This window comes from Chaetodon trifascialis, chromosome 5 (genome assembly GCF_039877785.1).
Source record: "Chaetodon trifascialis isolate fChaTrf1 chromosome 5, fChaTrf1.hap1, whole genome shotgun sequence".
Taxonomy (NCBI): Eukaryota; Metazoa; Chordata; class Actinopteri; order Chaetodontiformes; family Chaetodontidae; genus Chaetodon; species Chaetodon trifascialis.
Window position 1 is genome coordinate 17,077,478 of NC_092060.1, and position 21,174 is coordinate 17,098,651.

The 21,174-nt window shown below is 44.4% G+C and overlaps 7 protein-coding genes across 49 annotated transcripts in view; all 7 read left to right on the top strand.

Moving 5' to 3' along the window:
* The window catches only part of LOC139331585 (protocadherin gamma-C5-like), a 296,020-nt gene that overhangs the window by 255,043 nt on the left and 19,803 nt on the right, over positions 1-21,174 (top strand). The window lies entirely within an intron of this gene.
* LOC139331728 (protocadherin gamma-C5-like) lies at positions 373-2,916 on the top strand. The gene has a single exon (XM_070963357.1). It carries the CDS (start codon positions 433-435, stop codon positions 2,914-2,916), a length of 2,484 nt encoding a protein of 827 aa, XP_070819458.1. The 5' UTR covers positions 373-432.
* On the top strand, positions 3,584-7,152 carry LOC139331591 (protocadherin gamma-C5-like). Its single transcript, XM_070963181.1, has one exon. It carries the CDS (start codon positions 3,937-3,939, stop codon positions 6,421-6,423), a length of 2,487 nt encoding a protein of 828 aa, XP_070819282.1. The 5' UTR covers positions 3,584-3,936; the 3' UTR covers positions 6,424-7,152.
* On the top strand, positions 7,325-9,790 carry LOC139331612 (protocadherin gamma-C5-like). Its single transcript, XM_070963203.1, has one exon. The coding sequence runs from the start codon at positions 7,325-7,327 to the stop codon at positions 9,788-9,790; it is 2,466 nt and encodes an 821-aa protein (XP_070819304.1).
* Positions 10,573-14,091, top strand: LOC139331594 (protocadherin gamma-C5-like). Its single transcript, XM_070963184.1, has one exon. The coding sequence runs from the start codon at positions 10,781-10,783 to the stop codon at positions 13,253-13,255; it is 2,475 nt and encodes an 824-aa protein (XP_070819285.1). The 5' UTR covers positions 10,573-10,780; the 3' UTR covers positions 13,256-14,091.
* LOC139331590 (protocadherin gamma-C5-like) lies at positions 14,322-16,841 on the top strand. The gene has a single exon (XM_070963179.1). The coding sequence runs from the start codon at positions 14,322-14,324 to the stop codon at positions 16,839-16,841; it is 2,520 nt and encodes an 839-aa protein (XP_070819280.1).
* On the top strand, positions 17,748-21,047 carry LOC139331592 (protocadherin gamma-C5-like). Its single transcript, XM_070963182.1, has one exon. The coding sequence runs from the start codon at positions 18,139-18,141 to the stop codon at positions 20,617-20,619; it is 2,481 nt and encodes an 826-aa protein (XP_070819283.1). The 5' UTR covers positions 17,748-18,138; the 3' UTR covers positions 20,620-21,047.

Genomic DNA, 21,174 nt, shown 5'->3' on the forward strand with positions numbered 1-21,174 from the left:
GCTCTTTCTTTCTGGTTGAAAAATATTTTGTAGTGACATGCTACATTTACATTTTTTGACGTCCTGTAAGTCTCAAAATAATTGCTTTTGAGCTACAGCTGATAAAGAGAATAGATGCTGCGACTTTAAGAGTGTAGATCTGTTTCCCTCTCATTGGACGGTAGGTGGATGCTGTGCACCAATAGGATTCAGAACTGTACAAAGCAATCTTGTCCCTGCCCCCCATTCAGCCCCAGTGCTGTAACATGTAGACAGCAAAAAGCTAGAGGAGAGAAAGCAATGGGCTTATTTTTTAATATGAATCATTTCAATTAACAGCCATGCTCAGTAATTGTGGACAATTTTCCATTGGAATAACATCTGCGATGATGGATTTCAGCGCTGTTCTGTACAATATCTCGATTGGAATTATTGTGTTATAGCGGACCGAGGATGACAAAGAGAATAGGATACCGAGACTGGAGATGGCAGGCGCTTTGGTGGCATCATTTCTTTCTCTTGTGGAGTACAATAGACGGACAGACGCGTTACAGCATCCCAGAGGAATTAAAACAAGGATCTGTGGTCGGAAATCTAGCCAAAGATCTGGGTTTGGGACTGTCTGAGATTTTTGACCGTAAACTGCGCGTCGCCTCTGAGGCTGGTAAGCAGTATTTCAGCGTGGATGCGGGGAAGGGCGAGCTGGTGGTGAATGACAGAATAGACAGAGAGGCTTTATGCGGACAAAGCGCCAGCTGCGTGTTGCCTCTGCAGGTTGTCATTGAAGACCCATTACAACTTTTTCGTGTTGAGGTAGAAATACAAGACATTAATGATAATGCGCCGAGATTTCCATCAAATGATATCACGCTGGAGGTTGCTGAATCGACGGGTTTAGGGGTTCGTTTTCCATTAGAGAGCGCCATCGACCCAGATGCTGGCAGTAATTCATTGAAGTCGTACACTCTGGGTAAAGATGAATGTTTTAATGTTAGAGTTAAAGAAGTTGCCGGCGGACGGAAAGTCCCTGAACTGATTATAGCAAAAAATTTAGATAGAGAAAAGAAGGCTGTTCATAAGCTTTTGTTGACTGCTCTAGATGGAGGAAACCCAGTGAGATCAGGGACCGCGCAAATATCTATTATAGTCCTTGACAACAACGATAATGTTCCAGCTTTTGAGAAAACGTTGTATAAAGTATCTATAAGTGAAAATGCTCCAGAAGGGGCATTGATTGTGCAAACAAAAGCCACAGACATGGACGATGGTCAAAACGGAGAGATAGAATACTCATTTGGAGCTCACACATCAGATACTGTTCTCTCTGTTTTTACTATCGATCAGATATCAGGAACAATATTTCTTAAAGGAAAACTAGATTTCGAAACAACTGCAAATTATGAATTAGACGTAAGTGCGAAAGATAAAGGCAGTCCAAGAATGGAAGGGCACTGTACCGTGCATGTTGAAATTTTAGATGTTAACGATAATGCTCCAGAAATAATACTCACCTCTCATCCAAAGCCAGTGCGCGAAGATTCGCCTAATGGAACCGTAGTAGCTTTAATCAGTGCCCGAGATTTTGACTCCGGTGTTAATGGAAAAGTAACATTACAGCTGGCCAAGAAATCTGGGTTCGCCCTAAAACCGTCGTTTTCTCAGAATTATGCACTAGTTACTAGTGGTGTTTTAGATCGAGAAAATGTCTCTGAATATAATATTGAGATAACAGCCACTGACTCAGGCTCTCCTCCTCTGTCCAGTAAGAAAATTATACCTGTCAGCATCACTGATGTGAATGACAACCCTCCTGTATTCACTCAGTCCTCCTATAATGTATATTTGAAAGAGAATGGAGTACCAGGATCGATACTGTACTCAGTATCAGCATCTGACCTGGATTTTGGTGAAAATGCCAAAATCTCTTACTCCATACTGGACTCTAAAGTGCAGGACGTTTCTGTCTCATCTTATGTTTACATTAACTCAGATAACGGCAGCATCTACAGCATGCACTCGTTTGACTATGAGAAACTCAAGGTGTTTCAGATCCAGGTTCAGGCAAAGGACCAGGGCTCTCCGTCTCTCAGCAGCAACGCCACTGTCCATGTTTTCGTCCTGGACCAGAACGACAACGCCCCCGCTGTTATTTACCCCTCCTCCGCTGCCCTGGGCTCCCTCTCTCATCAGAGGATGCCCCGCTCCGCCAAAGCGGGTCACCTGGTCACTAAGGTGACGGCCGTGGACGCTGACTCGGGCCATAACGCCTGGATCTCCTACAAAGTGGCGGAGGCCACAGACGCCTCTCTGTTCACTGTCAATCTGTACACAGGGGAGGTGAGGACTAAACGCGCTGTGTCCGAGCAGGACGACTCCTCTCAGAGGCTGCTGATAGAGGTCAGGGACGACGGGGAGCCGGTCCAGTCCGCCACCGTCACGGTGTCCATCCTGCTGGAGGACGGCCTCCATGAGCCCATCTTAGACCTCCGACAGAAAGCGGCCGAGCCCAGCAAGAAAACTGAGAGAATGACTCTTTATTTGATTGTGTCTCTGGCCTCGGTGTCCGTGCTGTCTCTGGTGACTTTTCTCATCTTAGCGGTCAAATGCGTGAGGAGCAGCAGAAGCAGCGGTAGTTGCTGCATGACACGGACCGACTTTGACGATTACAAGAACCCCAACAGAAACCTGCAGATTCAGCTCAACACTGACGGACCTATAAAGTACGTGGAGGTCCTGGGAGGAGACATGTTGTCTCAGAGTCAGTCCTTCAGGTCGTGCATGTCTCCCATGTCAGAGTACAGTGATTTCACTTTGATCAAACCCAGCAGCACCACAGACTTTAAGGAGGTGATCAGTGTCCTGGATGCGTCTTTGCCCGATAGCACCTGGACCTTTGAGAGCCAGCAGGTGAGCAAACAACAATCATTGTTCTCATGAAGAAAAAAAAACAAAAACAAAACATTGCTCATTTATTTATTTATTTATTTATTTATTTATTTATTTATTTATTTATTTATTTATTTATTTATTTGCAATTGAGAACAGAAAATACGCAATTGTAACAGTCTGTTGTGAACGTCGGTCAGCTGGACACACAAAAAACGTCTATCTATCTATCTATCTATCTATCTATCTATCTATCTATCTATCTATCTATCTATCTATCTATCTATCTATCTATCTATCTGGTTGCCTGATCTGTCTGTCGACAGTAGTTAATCTGTCGGTGGAGCTGCTGGTCTGCCCTCTTTCATCTTTTCATGTCGTCTTCATTAAATAGTGGCAAAATAAAAGTAATCTGCAAAAAGTGTTTTTCGAGACGGTCAACATATTTGTGTTGAAGGCATGCATTAATTTAGTGTTGCACGCATACTTTTGAACAATTCAGCACCATTAGAGGGGACAGCGACTGTTACGTCGGAACAGTGTTGTTTCATTAACTACACAGTTGTCTTGACAAAAGATAACTGTTTGATACCTTTTATGCTTTCTCTTTTCTGTGATTCGAAATGAAATGTTATCTTTTCAAATAGCTTGACGTACTGAATGCAGTGTGGTTCTCATTCATATTTTATGTTTGACAGCGATTCTCTCATTATTTGGTTTTCTGTGTCATAATAATGCCACACGGAAGCTCACAACGAGAATAGACCCTGCCCCTTTAACAGTGTCGATCAGTGTCCCTCTCATTGGATGGTGAAAATGGATGCTGTGCACCAATAGGATTCAGAACTGTACAAAGCAATCTTGTCCCTGCCCCCATGCAGCCTGATCGCTATAACACTTTGGATGCAATGAGCTCGAGGAGAGACGGTGACGAGCTCGTGTTTTCTAAGATTTAAACGTATTAATTTTAGCGTACAGCCATGTTTAAACATTACGGGAATTTTTCGTTGGGTGTATTCCCTACTATCGTGGAATCCACCATTGCGATGAACAAAATCTCGTTTGGAATGAATGTGTTATAGCGGACCAAGGATGACAAAGAGAATGGGATACCGAGACTGGAGATGGCAGGCGCTTTGGTGGCATCATTTCTTTCTCTTGTGGAGTACAATAGACGGACAGACGCGTTACAGCATCCCAGAGGAATTAAAACAAGGATCTGTGGTAGGAAATCTGGCCAAAGATCTGGGTTTGGGACTATCAGATATTTTTGACCGTAAGATGAGTGTCGCCTCTGAGGCTGGTAAGCAGTATTTCAGCGTGGATGCGGGGAAGGGCGAGCTGGTGGTGAATGACAGAATAGACAGAGAGGCTTTATGCGGACAAAGCGCCAGCTGTGTGCTACCTCTGCAGGTTGTTGTTGAAAATCCGTTGCAGTCTCATCGAATTGAAGTGGAAATCAGAGATACAAATGATAATTCTCCTCGTTTTCTTACACAGGAGATTAACCTTAAAATACCAGAATCAGTTGCGATTGGCAAAAGTTTTCCTTTGGGAAGTGCGGAAGACCCTGATGTTGGAAGCAATTCTTTGAAAACGTACTCTCTGAGCAAAAACGATTACTTTTCTCTCAAATTCAAAGACTCAAAAAATGGCAAAAGTGTTCCAGAATTAGTATTAGAAAAGCCATTAGACCGGGAAAAGAATGCTGTCCATCATCTGCTGCTAACAGCATTAGATGGGGGAAACCCAGTCACATCGGGAACCTGTAAGATTATCGTTACTGTACTTGATAATAACGATAATTTTCCTATATTCAATGAAAATGAGTACAAAGTCTCTTTAAAGGAAAACAGCACCAAAGGAACATTTGTAATCAAACTTACAGCTACAGACGCCGACGATGGTCTTAATGGTGAAGTTAAATATTCCTTCGGGTCCCGTACACCAGACTTTGTCTTATCAACGTTTGAAATTAATGACATAACAGGAGAAATTGTATTACAAGGGCCATTAGATTATGAGAGATCTAAATCATACCTTATAGATATAACAGCTAAAGACAAAGGCACTCCTGAAATGGAGGGTCACTGTCGTGTGCAGTTGGATGTAGAAGACATAAACGATAATGCTCCAGAAATTGTACTGACTTCAAAGCCCAGTCCTGTACGTGAAGACGCACCAAGTGGCACAGTAGTAGCTTTAATCAGTGCACGGGACCTTGATTCTGGTGATAATGGCAAAGTGACTTTACAGCTTCCCAAACATTCTCCTTTCACTCTGAAACCATCGTTCTCTAATAATTATGAACTCGTTACCAGTGGTGCTTTAGACCGAGAGCGTTTCTCTGAGTATAATATTGAGATAACAGCCACTGACTCAGGCTCTCCTCCTCTGTCCAGTAAGAAAATTATACCTGTCAGCATCACTGATGTGAATGACAACCCTCCTGTATTCACTCAGTCCTCCTATAATGTATATTTGAAAGAGAATGGAGTACCAGGATCGATACTGTACTCAGTATCAGCATCTGACCTGGATTTTGGTGAAAATGCCAAAATCTCTTACTCCATACTGGACTCTAAAGTGCAGGACGTTTCTGTCTCATCTTATGTTTACATTAACTCAGATAACGGCAGCATCTACAGCATGCACTCGTTTGACTATGAGAAACTCAAGGTGTTTCAGATTCAGGTTCAGGCAAAGGACCAGGGCTCTCCGTCTCTCAGCAGCAACGCCACTGTCCATGTTTTCGTCCTGGACCAGAACGACAACGCCCCCGCTGTTATTTACCCCTCCTCCGCTGTCCTGGGCTCCCTCTCTCATCAGAGGATGCCCCGCTCCGCCAAAGCGGGTCACCTGGTCACTAAGGTGACGGCCGTGGACGCTGACTCGGGCCATAACGCCTGGATCTCCTACAAAGTGGCGGAGGCCACAGACGCCTCTCTGTTCACTGTCAATCTGTACACAGGGGAGGTGAGGACTAAACGCGCTGTGTCCGAGCAGGACGACTCCTCTCAGAGGCTGCTGATAGAGGTCAGGGACGACGGGGAGCCGGTCCAGTCCGCCACCGTCACGGTGTCCATCCTGCTGGAGGACGGCCTCCATGAGCCCATCTTAGACCTCCGACAGAAAGCGGCCGAGCCCAGCAAGAAAACTGAGAGAATGACTCTTTATTTGATTGTGTCTCTGGCCTCGGTGTCCGTGCTGTCTCTGGTGACTTTTCTCATCTTAGCGGTCAAATGCGTGAGGAGCAGCAGAAGCAGCGGTAGTTGCTGCATGACACGGACCGACTTTGATGATTACAAGAACCCCAACAGAAACCTGCAGATTCAGCTCAACACTGACGGACCTATAAAGTACGTGGAGGTCCTGGGAGGAGACATGTTGTCTCAGAGTCAGTCCTTCAGGTCGTGCATGTCTCCCATGTCAGAGTACAGTGATTTCACTTTGATCAAACCCAGCAGCACCACAGACTTTAAGGAGGTGATCAGTGTCCTGGATGCGTCTTTGCCCGACAGCACCTGGACCTTTGAGAGCCAGCAGGTGAGCAGATGAGTTTTTTGTTGTTTATATTCTCACACGAGATTCTCTTGATTTTCTCTTTTTTCTGTCTCGTGGATTTCATTTGATAATTGTAGTTTTATACCTATATATTTTTCCATGTTTTCCCTCATAGCCATATTATTTCTTACACACCTGTAATTGAACTGTGGGATTAAACACCAGCGCTTTATACGGAAACTGTTTCAGCACAGCCTGTTTGACGCTGTCAGATTTCCAGACTGCCGTTAGTTGCTGTGGGGCTTTAAAAGAGCGTCTGTCCTTCTGAGGATTTACCAGTGATTCACGGCATTGTAAATTGTTCATTTAAAATCTTAGCGTGTGGAAGTCCAATGATCCATTTAGTTTATTTGTATGAATTACTTTTTTGGACATGTTCCAAATTTGATTTGAATGTTGTTTAAAGAAATTACAGTGTGAGTGAAATTACAGTAATTCTTAAAATCTTAACAGTCCAAATAAAGAGAAAACATTTATTCTAATTTTGAATAAACTTGTTAAAGTTTATGTAATTGCTCATTGGAAAAAGAGCCCATTTGTTCCATTTCTTACACATTTGAATTGTAGTGCTGTGTCTTGAACATGCTGCTGCCTCCATCCTATTGGATGCACAGCATCAACTGTGCATCCAATAGCGTTAGGAGTTGTACAAAGAGATCTACTCCTTCCCCCATCATCCGCCACTGCAGCCAGTACATTGCTTCGAGCCCGTGGTGAGAGGACGATGCGCTTCAACACTCAGATTAAATGATATTCCTTTAATTTACACGCCATCATGCGCAGATATGGCTATTTGTGGAGTACAGCAAGTTCAACTTTGGTGGATTTTCACAATGATCTCGTTATTTTGAACGATATTTCAATGCGGAATAACGTCGTACTGTAGCGGACCGGAATGACAAAGAGAATGGGATACAGAGACTGGAGATGGCAGGCGCTTTGGTGGCATCATTTCTTTCTCTTGTGGAGTACAATAGACGGACAGACGCGTTACAGCATCCCAGAGGAGCTAGAACTTGGCTCTACGGTTGGAAATCTAGCCAAAGATCTGGGTTTGGGACTATCAGACATTTTTGACCGAAAGCTGCGTGTCGCCTCTGAGGCTGGTAAGCAGTATTTCAGCGTGGATGCGGGGAAGGGCGAGCTGGTGGTGAATGACAGAATAGACAGAGAGGCTTTATGTGGACAAAGCGCCATCTGTGTGCTACCTCTGCAGGTTGTGATAGAGAACCCGCTACAGTTACATCGGATAGAGGTGGAAATAAGAGACGTAAATGACAATGCTCCCAGTTTTCTCAAAAGCGATCATATAATAGAAATTGCTGAATCCACCGTTGTAGGTGTGCGTTTTCCCTTGGAGAGTGCAGAGGATCCCGATGTTGGCAGTAACGGCTTAAAGACGTACACACTAAGCAAAGATGATTGCTTCACTTTAAAAGTTAAAGAAATTGAAAATGGACGAAAAATACCCGAATTGGTATTAAATAAATCATTAGATCGCGAGAAAAAAGCCGTTCACAATTTGTTTCTTACAGCAATGGACGGAGGAAATCCAGCCAAGTCTGGGAGTTCAAAAATAACCGTAAATGTGCTCGATAATAATGACAATGTGCCATTATTCGAAAATAATTTTTATAAAATTGCTGTTCCAGAAAACAGCGCAAACGGCTCCTTTGTAATAACAACAAAAGCAACCGACATAGATGAGGGTCCAAATGGAGAGATTGAGTACTCGCTTGGGATACACACACCGCCATCAGTGCTGTCAATATTTTATATAGATGCTGTGACGGGAGATATATTTTTGAAAAAACAGCTGGACCATGAATCTCAGGCCTCGTATCGAATAGACATTAGTGCAAAAGACAAAGGTTTTCCTAAAATGGAGGGTCACTGCAGTGTGCAGGTGGATGTCTTAGACGTAAATGATAACGCCCCAGAAATTGTACTGACTTCAAAACCCACTTCTGTGCCCGAAGACTCTCGCAGTGGGACAGTGGTGGCTTTACTCAGCGTCCGTGACCTTGATTCCGGTAATAATGGCAAAGTGATTTTACAGCTTCCTAAACGTTCTCCCTTTACTCTTAAACCCTCTTTTTCTAATAATTATGCACTGGTTACAAGCGGTGCTTTAGACCGAGAGGGGGTCTCCGAATATAATATTGAGATAACAGCCACTGACTCAGGCTCTCCTCCTCTGTCCAGTAAGAAAATTATTCCTGTCAGCATCACTGATGTGAATGACAACCCTCCTGTATTCACTCAGTCCTCCTATAATGTATATTTGAAAGAGAATGGAGTACCAGGTTCGATACTGTACTCAGTATCAGCATCTGACCTGGATTTTGGTGAAAATGCCAAAATCTCTTACTCCATACTGGACTCTAAAGTGCAGGACCTTTCTGTCTCATCTTATGTTTACATTAACTCAGATAACGGCAGCATCTACAGCATGCACTCGTTTGACTATGAGAAACTCAAGGTGTTTCAGATTCAGGTTCAGGCAAAGGACCAGGGCTCTCCGTCTCTCAGCAGCAACGCCACTGTCCATGTTTTCATCCTGGACCAGAACGACAACGCCCCCGCTGTTATTTACCCCTCCTCCGCTGTCCTGGGCTCCCTCTCTCATCAGAGGATGCCCCGCTCGGCTAAAGCGGGTCACCTGGTCACTAAGGTGACGGCCGTGGACGCTGACTCGGGCCATAACGCCTGGATCTCCTACAAAGTGGCGGAGGCCACAGACGCCTCTCTGTTCACTGTCAATCTGTACACAGGGGAGGTGAGGACTAAACGCGCTGTGTCCGAGCAGGACGACTCCTCTCAGAGGCTGCTGATAGAGGTCAGGGACGACGGGGAGCCGGTCCAGTCCGCCACCGTCACGGTGTCCATCCTGCTGGAGGACGGCCTCCATGAGCCCATCTTAGACCTCCGACAGAAAGCGGCCGAGCCCAGCAAGAAAACTGAGAGAATGACTCTTTATTTGATTGTGTCTCTGGCCTCGGTGTCCGTGCTGTCTCTGGTGACTTTTCTCATCTTAGCGGTCAAATGCGTGAGGAGCAGCAGAAGCAGCGGTAGTTGCTGCATGACACGGACCGACTTTGACGATTACAAGAACCCCAACAGAAACCTGCAGATTCAGCTCAACACTGACGGACCTATAAAGTACGTGGAGGTCCTGGGAGGAGACATGTTGTCTCAGAGTCAGTCCTTCAGGTCGTGTATGTCTCCCATGTCAGAGTACAGTGATTTCACTTTGATCAAACCCAGCAGCACCACAGACTTTAAGGAGGTGATCAGTGTCCTGGATGCGTCTTTGCCCGACAGCACCTGGACCTTTGAGAGCCAGCAGGTGAGCAGATGAGTTTTTTGTTGGCTTTTGTTTGTTTTTGTTTTATATGTCCTAATAGTTTGTTACGTTTCCACAAATATCATACTCTAATACTTGGTTGTCGTTTGATGATCGTGTTTCATGGTTAACAAAAAAGAAAGAAAGAAAGAAAGAAAGAAAGAAAGAAAGAAAGAAAGAAAGAAAGCTCACCTGCTCAGCCTTGTTTTTGTGGCCTCATAGCACTTTGTGAATGCTGTTATGAAGTGAACATCGAAGAATTTTATTGATTCACCAACATCTTCTTGTGTCATTGCTTGAACAAGTTGATATTGCCAGAAAACATAGCCAAATAGCGCCCCCCCCCCCCCCCCCCCCCCCCCCCACCAAAAATAATAAACAATTAATTAAAAAAAAAAAAAACGAGCCCTGTGCTTTGCTCTAATGATCGTGGCAACAAAAATAAATAAAATAAAATAAAATAATAATCCTTTATTTCTGACTTCAAGAACGACTTTTCGTACATCCTTTGTAGAGATGATGACGTTTTGACGTGACTTTCCTCGATAAGTTGCTGCATATTCTGTTCTGGAAAGACACATTTTCTTCCATTATATAAGCTGCAAATCGTTTCAGCCTCACTATTGTAAAAGCACCACACAGCAGCGTATCTCGGCTGATTCTCATAAGCGCAGCTGTGTCTTTAAAAGCTTCTTGTCTGCTTGCTCGCCTTCTCATTGGATGCTGGTGATGGATGCTGTGCACAAATCACACGCAGGCTTGTACAAAGAGATCTACCCCTTCCCCCTTGCAGCCTCAGCACTGTAAAGGTTGACAATGCAACGAGCTGGAGGACGGTGGGTGATGCCCTCGTATCTCGAAGCTGAAGAAGAAATCGTTCATTTAAGCTTCAGACATGAACAAAAATGATTCATGCGTTTTCAGACGAATAGCTAATGCTGATTGGAGCGGGGTATTAACGTCGACTTTTTTCGATGGAAAATAACATATTGTAACGGAGAAGGGATGACAAAGACAATGGGATACCGAGACTGGAGATGGCAGGCGCTTTGGTGGCATCATTTCTTTCTCTTGTGGAGTACAATAGACGGACAGACGCGTTACAGCATCCCGGAGGAATTAAAACAAGGATCCGTGGTAGGAAATCTGGCCAAAGATCTGGGTTTGGGACTATCAGACATTTTTGACCGTCAGCTGAGTGTCGCCTCTGAGGCTGGTGAGCAGTATTTCAGCGTGGATGCGGGGAAGGGCGAGCTGGTGGTGAATGACAGAATAGACAGAGAGGCTTTATGCGGACAAAGCGCCAGCTGTGTGCTACCTCTGCAGGTTGTTCTTGAAAACCCTCTAAATTTGCACCGGATTGAGGTGGAAATCAAAGATATAAATGACAATTCGCCTAGTTTTCATACAAAAGAACTGTCCTTAAAAATTTCTGAATCGGCAGCAGTGGGGACTCGATTCCCCCTGGAAAGTGCAGAAGACTCTGACGTTGGCAGTAATTCGGTTAAATCTTACATGTTGACTAAAAATGATTGTTTTACTCTGAAAATGAAGGAGGTTGAGGATGGAAAAACAGTCCCGGAGTTAGTGTTAGAGAAACCCCTTGACCGAGAGAAGAAAGCAGTTCATCAGTTATTACTGACTGCGTTAGACGGGGGAAATCCAGTCATGTCTGGCACCTCAGAGATCACAATCACAGTGCTGGACGCAAATGACAATTTTCCAGTTTTCGATAAGAATGTATATAAAGTTTCATTAGGGGAAAATACGGCAAAAAATACCTTTGTTACCAAAATTACAGCTACTGATGCTGACGAGGGCCCGAACGCTGAAGTTAAGTTCTCCTTTGGCTCGCGGACACCAGATTCAGTCTCATCACTATTTGAAGTAAATTCATTAACAGGGGAAATACATTTGAAAGGAGACTTAGATTATGAAAGAGCCTCCTCCTACAAAATTGAGATAACCGCAACAGACAAGGGGTTTCCGGTAATGGAGAGCCATTGTCGTTTACAAATAGATGTTGTGGATGTTAATGATAACATTCCGGAAATTGTTCTGACTTCTAAACCGCAGCCGGTGAGAGAAGACGCACCAAGTGGCACAGTGGTGGCGTTGCTAAACGCACGTGATGCTGACTCTGGTAATAATAGCAAAGTAACACTGCAATTACCCAAAGGTTCTCCTTTCACTCTAAAGCCGTCATTTTCTAATAATTACGCACTCGTTACCAGTGGTGCTTTAGACCGAGAGCGTTTCTCTGAGTATAATATTGAGATAACAGCCACTGACTCAGGCTCTCCTCCTCTGTCCAGTAAGAAAATTATACCTGTCAGCATCACTGATGTGAATGACAACCCTCCTGTATTCACTCAGTCCTCCTATAATGTGTATTTAAAAGAGAATGGAGTACCAGGATCGATACTGTACTCAGTATCAGCATCTGACCTGGATTTTGGTGAAAATGCCAAAATCTCTTACTCCATACTGGACTCTAAAGTGCAGGACGTTTCTGTCTCATCTTATGTTTACATTAACTCAGATAACGGCAGCATCTACAGCATGCACTCATTTGACTATGAGAAACTCAAGGTGTTTCAGATTCAGGTTCAGGCAAAGGACCAGGGCTCTCCGTCTCTCAGCAGCAACGCCACTGTCCATGTTTTCATCCTGGACCAGAACGACAACGCCCCCGCTGTTATTTACCCCTCCTCCGCTGTCCTGGGCTCCCTCTCTCATCAGAGGATGCCCCGCTCCGCCAAAGCGGGTCACCTGGTCACTAAGGTGACGGCCGTGGACGCTGACTCGGGCCATAACGCCTGGATCTCCTACAAAGTGGCGGAGGCCACAGACGCCTCTCTGTTCACTGTCAATCTGTACACAGGGGAGGTGAGGACTAAACGCGCTGTGTCCGAGCAGGACGACTCCTCTCAGAGGCTGCTGATAGAGGTCAGGGACGACGGGGAGCCGGTCCAGTCCGCCACCGTCACGGTGTCCATCCTGCTGGAGGACGGCCTCCATGAGCCCATCTTAGACCTCCGACAGAAAGCGGCCGAGCCCAGCAAGAAAACTGAGAGAATGACTCTTTATTTGATTGTGTCTCTGGCCTCGGTGTCCGTGCTGTCTCTGGTGACTTTTCTCATTTTAGCGGTCAAATGCGTGAGGAGCAGCAGAAGCAGCGGTAGTTGCTGCATGACACGGACCGACTTTGACGATTACAAGAACCCCAACAGAAACCTGCAGATTCAGCTCAACACTGACGGACCTATAAAGTACGTGGAGGTCCTGGGAGGAGACATGTTGTCTCAGAGTCAGTCCTTCAGGTCGTGTATGTCTCCCATGTCAGAGTACAGTGATTTCACTTTGATCAAACCCAGCAGCACCACCACAGACTTTAAGGAGGTGATCAGTGTCCTGGATGCGTCTTTGCCCGACAGCACCTGGACCTTTGAGAGCCAGCAGGTGAGCAGACAACAATAGTGGATTTCTTCGTGATTTTCTATCGCTGTTTACAATTTTTGTATACTGTAAACACTGAACTTCCCTCTAATAACGTAGTTTCCATGGTTCTTATGAATCGTATGGTACAAATAATTAGTTGCAAGAATTTGTTCTTTCTTTTCTTTTTCTTGTTTTTCTATATACGTTAAATATATTTCGCTTTCTTGTCATATTTCCTCTTGGTTGTCCTACACCTACTTTCCGCTCTTAATATTACATCATGTCACATTATCAGTTTGTTCAGTTGTTATTGTCAGTTTCATAATGCAAACAAGGTATTCAGATTTTAATCACTACGTCCTCATTCCAATGTGTCAGCACATCAAAACTAATACGTGCTCAATTGCTCACGTACTTTATGTTTGTTTTAAAATTTCACAAAGCCATTTTTTTGCTTCTGCTACAAAAGCCTATCTTGTGTCAAACTTTGGATTTTGTAGTCAGTTTGTTTCTGTAGTTCACGATTTAGGAATGATCTCTTTCTAGTTGTATGAATGGCACTTGAATGTGTCAGCACCACAGAGTTGGACAGCGAAAGCCTGATCAGGTTTGCATATGTCTGCTTTCAGCAATTAAATTTCACAATAATATTACTTTTCCTCCTTCAAACTACAAAAAGTTGTTTTTAATAAAAAGTTCGAATATCTGGAACACATACTTTTTGTAGTTTTGTGATCACATTTAATTTAATTTGATTTGATTTGCGTAATTGCGAGCAGTTGGCATGGTATCATTTCTTTTTGCACACTCTCAATGCTCCAAGGCAGAGTCTGTCAAGAGCGGCTGTGTATTTAAAAGCACTGCTCACCCTCCCTCCTATTGGATGCTAGAGATGGATATAGTGCACCAATGAAACGGAGAACTGTACAAAGAGATCTACTCCCTCCCCCATGCAGCTAAGAGCACCGTGCACATTTTCATTGCAAAGAGCCGGATGAGAGGGAGTGATGCTTTTGTCGGATTTTAGAAAAGAAGAATCTTTGATTAGTTTTTAGTATGAAGCAATTTTGCATCTTTGTTTTGGATTAATGCTTTATGGCAATGGATGGTAACTATCTGCTTTTCGATTACCTCAATGGGAAATAATTCTCACCGATCGGGGATGACAAAGACAATAGGATACCGAGACTGGAGATGGCAGGCGCTTTGGTGGCATCATTTCTTTCTCTTGTGGAGTACAATAGACGGACAGACGCGTTACAGCATCCCGGAGGAATTAAAACAAGGATCTGTGGTTGGAAATCTAGCCAAAGATCTGGGTTTGGGACTGTCTGAGATTTTTGACCGTAAACTGCGTGTCGCCTCTGAGGCTGGTAAGCAGTATTTCAGCGTGGATGCGGGGAAGGGCGAGCTGGTGGTGAATGACAGAATAGACAGAGAAGCTTTATGCGGACAAAGCGCCAGCTGTGTGTTGACTCTGCAAGTGGTTATTGATAAACCGTTACAGCTGCACCGAGTTGAGGTGGAAATACAAGATATAAATGATAATTCGCCCAAATTCCCTTCGCAAGATATAATATTACAAATAGCAGAGTCGACAGCAGCAGGGGCACGTTTTCCAGTTGAGGGTGCACAGGATCTTGATGTTGGAGTGAATTCAGTGAGATCTTATACTCTGAGTAAAGACGACTTTTTTAGTTTAAAGATAAAAGATGTGTCCGGTGGGAGGAAAGTCCCAGAGCTAGTCTTATCGAAATCCCTCGACAGAGAAAGAAAGCCTGTACATCAGCTTCAGCTAACAGCTGTCGACGGAGGAAACCCAGTGAAATCTGGGACCTCGCAGATCACCATAAATGTGCTTGACAATAACGACAATTTTCCTGTATTTGAGAAAAATGTTTACAAAGTCTCCATCAGCGAAAATACCGTACAAGGTGCATCTATCCTACAACTTACAGCAAACGACACTGATGAAGGTCCTAATGGAGAAGTAGAGTATTCATTTGGGACGCACACATCAGACATTGTCCTCTCAGTTTTTGATATTGATTCATTAACCGGGGAAATACGTCTTATAGGCAAGTTAGATTTCGAATCAAATGCAAATTATGAAATAGACGTTTGCGCAAGAGATAAAGGAACTCCGAGAATGGAGGGACATTGCACTGTCCATGTCGACGTGTTAGATATTAACGATAATGCTCCAAATATATTTCTGACCTCCCAACCAAATTCTGTGCCTGAGGACGCACAAAGCGGTACTGTAGTAGCTTTAATCAGTGCACGAGACCTTGACTCCGGTGACAACGGTAAAGTCACGTTACAGCTCCCCAAGGGTTCTCCTTTTATTCTGAAACCATCATTTTCCGATAATTACGCACTGGTTACCCGTGGTGCTTTAGACCGAGAGCGTTTCTCTGAGTATAGTATTGAGATAACAGCCACTGACTCAGGCTCTCCTCCTCTGTCCAGTAAGAAAACTATACCTGTCAGCATCACTGATGTGAATGACAACCCTCCTGTATTCACTCAGTCCTCCTATAATGTATATTTGAAAGAGAATGGAGTACCAGGATCGATACTGTACTCAGTATCAGCATCTGACCTGGATTTTGGTGAAAACGCCAAAATCTCTTACTCCATACTGGACTCTAAAGTGCAGGACGTTTCTGTCTCATCTTATGTTTACATTAACTCAGATAACGGCAGCATCTACAGCATGCACTCGTTTGACTATGAGAAACTCAAGGTGTTTCAGATTCAGGTTCAGGCAAAGGACCAGGGCTCTCCGTCTCTCAGCAGCAACGCCACTGTCCATGTTTTCATCCTGGACCAGAACGACAACGCCCCCGCTGTTATTTACCCCTCCTCCGCTGCCCTGGGCTCCCTCTCTCATCAGAGGATGCCCCGCTCCGCTAAAGCGGGTCACCTGGTCACTAAGGTGACGGCCGTGGACGCTGACTCGGGCCATAACGCCTGGATCTCCTACAAAGTGGCGGAGGCCACAGACGCCTCTCTGTTCACTGTCAATCTGTACACAGGGGAGGTGAGGACTAAACGCGCTGTGTCCGAGCAGGACGACGCCTCTCAGAGGCTGCTTATAGAGGTCAGGGACGACGGGGACCCGGTCCAGTCCGCCACCGTCACGGTGTCCATCCTGCTGGAGGACGGCCTCCATGAGCCCATCTTAGACCTCCGACAGAAAGCGGCCGAGCCCAGCAAGAAAACTGAGAGAATGACTCTTTATTTGATTGTGTCTCTGGCCTCGGTGTCCGTGCTGTCTCTGGTGACTTTTCTCATCTTAGCGGTCAAATGCGTGAGGAGCAGCAGAAGCAGCGGTAGTTGCTGCATGACACGGACCGATTTTGATGATTACAAGAACCCCAACAGAAACCTGCAGATTCAGCTCAACACTGACGGACCTATAAAGTACGTGGAGGTCCTGGGAGGAGACATGTTGTCTCAGAGTCAGTCCTTCAGGTCGTGCATGTCTCCCATGTCAGAGTACAGTGATTTCACTTTGATCAAACCCAGCAGCACCACAGACTTTAAGGAGGTGATCAGTGTCCTGGATGCGTCTTTGCCCGACAGCACCTGGACCTTTGAGAGCCAGCAGGTGAGCTGAAAACCACTACATACGTTTTCATTCTTCAATGACGCAAAGATTTCTTGTATAGCCTGAAATTAAAAATAAAAACCGCTAATCTGATGTGAAATATGACCTCACACTGTTGTGAATGAATTTGAGTTGAGTTTGGAGTTTTTAATCATAAGGAAAGAAAGAAAGAAAAAAAAGAAAGAAGTTTCGTTTAATTTAAACTTAGTTTCTGTAAAAAAAAAAATAAAAATATAATAAAATAAAATAAAAAATCAGCGCTCTCTGTGCCTAACTATCTTTCATACGACATTACAATGTGGAAGACAAGGGCCCTGGTGGTTTAAGAGTGACTTTCGTGCTAGATGTAGGCCACGTATTTTGAAAGTAGATGGATTTTCAATGGTATAAAGTACTGTTCACTTCAAAAGAGAATCCTTTAACTTCAATGTTGGGGAATTTGTTTTAAAACTATATTTTAAGAACTCTGTGATCGTTTCTGAGTTCAAATTTTTGGAAAGCAAACACTGCGCATATTTCAATTTGTGATTGGATGTTACTTCCACATTCTACACAATCTTTTCACAACTGGTGGAAGAAAAAAAAAAAAAAAAACTTTATAAAGCTGCAGTGTCTTGGTAGCGAATTGGTTCCAGCACATGCAACATGAGCCCATATGGCGACCCTTGTTGCATGTCACGCCCCCCTCTCTCCCCATTTTTCCGATCTGCCTCTTCAACTGTCACTATCAAATAAAGGCAAAAATGTTTAAAGATATATATTGGGGTTTTTTTTTTCCAAGTTGAAGTGTTAGTTTTTAATTTGATATTATAATCATGTTGAGTTCATAGTAATCACTTGAAAATAAGGTGTCAGTGGATTTGGGGTTTGGGGATCAAAATACTTTTATTTTTTATCATCTGAGTTTTTATTCAGCCTTCTACAGAAACAATTATCCCACAAATGTTACGTCCCCTAATGTGTGATTTGTCCAAATGCAGTGCGACCTTGAGGTGGTGCAGAAGCTTTCTAAACAGAGTCAGCTCTCTGTGATTGGATAGCAGACACTGATACTGTGAACCAATAGCATACGGGACTGTACAAAGAGATCTACTCCATCCCCCCCATTCAGTCTCACCACGGTAACCCTCGCAGTGCTCAGAGCTGCAGAGATGTGCTTATTCGATGGCGTCCGGAAAAAAATCATTTTATGACCTATTATTTAAGGATTTCTTTATATTTGAGGGTCCCATGTGGCGATGGCTTTGGATGTTGGTTGTGTTGACGAACACCTCGATGGGAAATAATATATTCTAACGGAGAAGGGATGACAAAGACAATGGGATACCGAGACTGGAGATGGCAGGCGCTTTGGTGGCATCATTTCTTTCTCTTGTGGAGTACAATAGACGGACAGACGCGTTACAGCATCCCAGAGGAACTAAAACAGGGCTCTGTGGTCGGAAATGTAGCCAAAGATCTGGGTTTGGGACTATCAGACATTTTTGACCGTAAACTACGTGTGGACTCTGAGGCTGGTAAGCAGTATTTCAGCGTGGATGCGGGGAAGGGCGAGCTGGTGGTGAATGACAGAATAGACAGAGAGGCTTTATGCGGACAAAGCGCCAGCTGTGTGTTGCCTTTACAGGTCGTAACAGAGAATCCGCTTCAGCTACACCGGATTGAAGTGGAAATAAGGGACATAAATGACAATTCTCCGATTTTTTCAACAGAAGAGCGATCTTTAAAGATAGCAGAATCCACTGCCACAGGCATACGCTTCCCTTTAGAAACGGCACAGGATCAGGACGTTGGTAGCAATTCAGTAAAGTCTTATACTTTAAGCAAAGATGAGTGTTTCAGTTTACGGATTAAAGAGCTGTCTGGTAATAGAAAGGTCCCAGAATTAGTCCTCGAGAAATCACTTGACCGAGAGAAACAAAGCGTCCATCAGTTATTGCTGACAGCGTTAGACGGAGGCAATCCAGTCAAAACTGGAACCACAAAAATCATAGTTACTGTACTCGACAACAATGACAATGTCCCTATTTTCAAAAGGCCGTTTTATAACGTAACTGTACATGAAAATAGTGTCGCTGGATCCGTTCTGATAAAAGTTGAAGCAACAGACGCAGACGAGGGTGTTAATGGGGAGATTGAATACGCATTTGCTGAGCATACACCCCAATCCCTGTTATCTATTTTTCACTTGGATTCAGGTACAGGTGAAATTTCCTTAGTAGGGCCGTTAGATTATGAAAAGACTGCAATTCATGAAATTGATATTACTGCAAAGGACAAAGGAGTTCCTGAGATGGAGGGCCACTGTCGTGTTCAAGTAGGCGTGATAGACATGAACGATAATGCTCCAGAAATAGTTCTTACTTCAAAACCAAACACAATACGCGAAGACGCACCGAGAGGTACAGTGGTAGCTTTAATCAGAGCTCGAGACCTCGACTCCGCTGATAACGCCAAAGTCACGTTAAAACTGACACAAGGTTCTCCCTTCAGTTTGAAACCATCATTTTCTAATAATTACGCACTCGTTACCAGTGGTGCTTTAGACCGAGAGCGTTTCTCTGAGTATAATATTGAGATAACAGCCACTGACTCAGGCTCTCCTCCTCTGTCCAGTAAGAAAATTATACCTGTCAGCATCACTGATGTGAATGACAACCCTCCTGTATTCACTCAGTCCTCCTATAATGTATATTTGAAAGAGAATGGAGTACCAGGATCGATACTGTACTCAGTATCAGCATCTGACCTGGATTTTGGTGAAAACGCCAAAATCTCTTACTCCATACTGGACTCTAAAGTGCAGGACGTTTCTGTCTCATCTTATGTTTACATTAACTCAGATAACGGCAGCATCTACAGCATGCACTCGTTTGACTATGAGAAACTCAAGGTGTTTCAGATTCAGGTTCAGGCAAAGGACCAGGGCTCTCCGTCTCTCAGCAGCAACGCCACTGTCCATGTTTTCATCCTGGACCAGAACGACAACGCCCCCGCTGTTATTTACCCCTCCTCCGCTGTCCTGGGCTCCCTCTCTCATCAGAGGATGCCCCGCTCCGCTAAAGCGGGTCACCTGGTCACTAAGGTGACGGCCGTGGACGCTGACTCGGGCCATAACGCCTGGATCTCCTACAAAGTGGCGGAGGCCACAGACGCCTCTCTGTTCACGGTCAATCTGTACACAGGGGAGGTGAGGACTAAACGCGCTGTGTCCGAGCAGGACGACTCCTCTCAGAGGCTGCTGATAGAGGTCAGGGACGACGGGGACCCGGTCCAGTCCGCCACCGTCACGGTGTCCATCCTGCTGGAGGACGGCCTCCATGAGCCCATCTTAGACCTCCGACAGAAAGCGGCCGAGCCCAGCAAGAAAACTGAGAGAATGACTCTTTATTTGATTGTGTCTCTGGCCTCGGTGTCCGTGCTGTCTCTGGTGACTTTTCTCATCTTAGCGGTCAAATGCGTGAGGAGCAGCAGAAGCAGCGGTAGTTGCTGCATGACACGGACCGACTTTGACGATTACAAGAACCCCAACAGAAACCTGCAGATTCAGCTCAACACTGACGGACCTATAAAGTACGTGGAGGTCCTGGGAGGAGACATGTTGTCTCAGAGTCAGTCCTTCAGGTCGTGCATGTCTCCCATGTCAGAGTACAGTGATTTCACTTTGATCAAACCCAGCAGCACCACAGACTTTAAGGAGGTGATCAGTGTCCTGGATGCGTCTTTGCCCGACAGCACCTGGACCTTTGAGAGCCAGCAGGTAAGAAGTAGTGTAAGCAAACAGTGACATATACAGTTTGTGGGAATATAACTTACGGAAACCGCAAAGAAAGCAGTGAGTGAAACAAATCATAATAGCAAAGTAGTTCAACGTAGACATTTGTGACTAGTTGATATGTTTGAAAAGAAAATATGAAATTCATATCCAAATTAAATTTGTAATTTGTCTAGTTGACTTCAGCAACTTTAATGGCACAGCGGGTGTTATCATGTGACCTGAAGAGTGTGCTGGATGTTGAATAGCTTTCGAGCTGAGTGTTTCAGCACCACAGGGGTGGACAGCGACTCTGACCCATGAGGCGTACAGAGGGGACCATAGTAATTTTCCTGATGGACTTTTCTCAGCGGGTATCAATTTAATTACATGAAAACGTAAACAACACACTTAATAACATTTTTTATTTATTACATTTACTGTACATATTGGTTTACCTAAACACAGATGAGGGCATTACGCATTACAAATGTAAGTCAAGGAAAAGGAATTTGGTCTCAGTCAAACCGTGTATATAATGTGATATACAGACTTTGATTTCAATGCATTTATTTATTTTACATTCAT

Coding starts and splice junctions, on each gene's coding strand:
- LOC139331728 (XM_070963357.1), top strand. CDS start 433: ATGACAAAGAGAATAGGATACCGAGACTGGAGATGGCAGGCGCTTTGG.
- LOC139331591 (XM_070963181.1), top strand. CDS start 3,937: ATGTGTTATAGCGGACCAAGGATGACAAAGAGAATGGGATACCGAGAC.
- LOC139331612 (XM_070963203.1), top strand. CDS start 7,325: ATGACAAAGAGAATGGGATACAGAGACTGGAGATGGCAGGCGCTTTGG.
- LOC139331594 (XM_070963184.1), top strand. CDS start 10,781: ATGACAAAGACAATGGGATACCGAGACTGGAGATGGCAGGCGCTTTGG.
- LOC139331590 (XM_070963179.1), top strand. CDS start 14,322: ATGGTAACTATCTGCTTTTCGATTACCTCAATGGGAAATAATTCTCAC.
- LOC139331592 (XM_070963182.1), top strand. CDS start 18,139: ATGACAAAGACAATGGGATACCGAGACTGGAGATGGCAGGCGCTTTGG.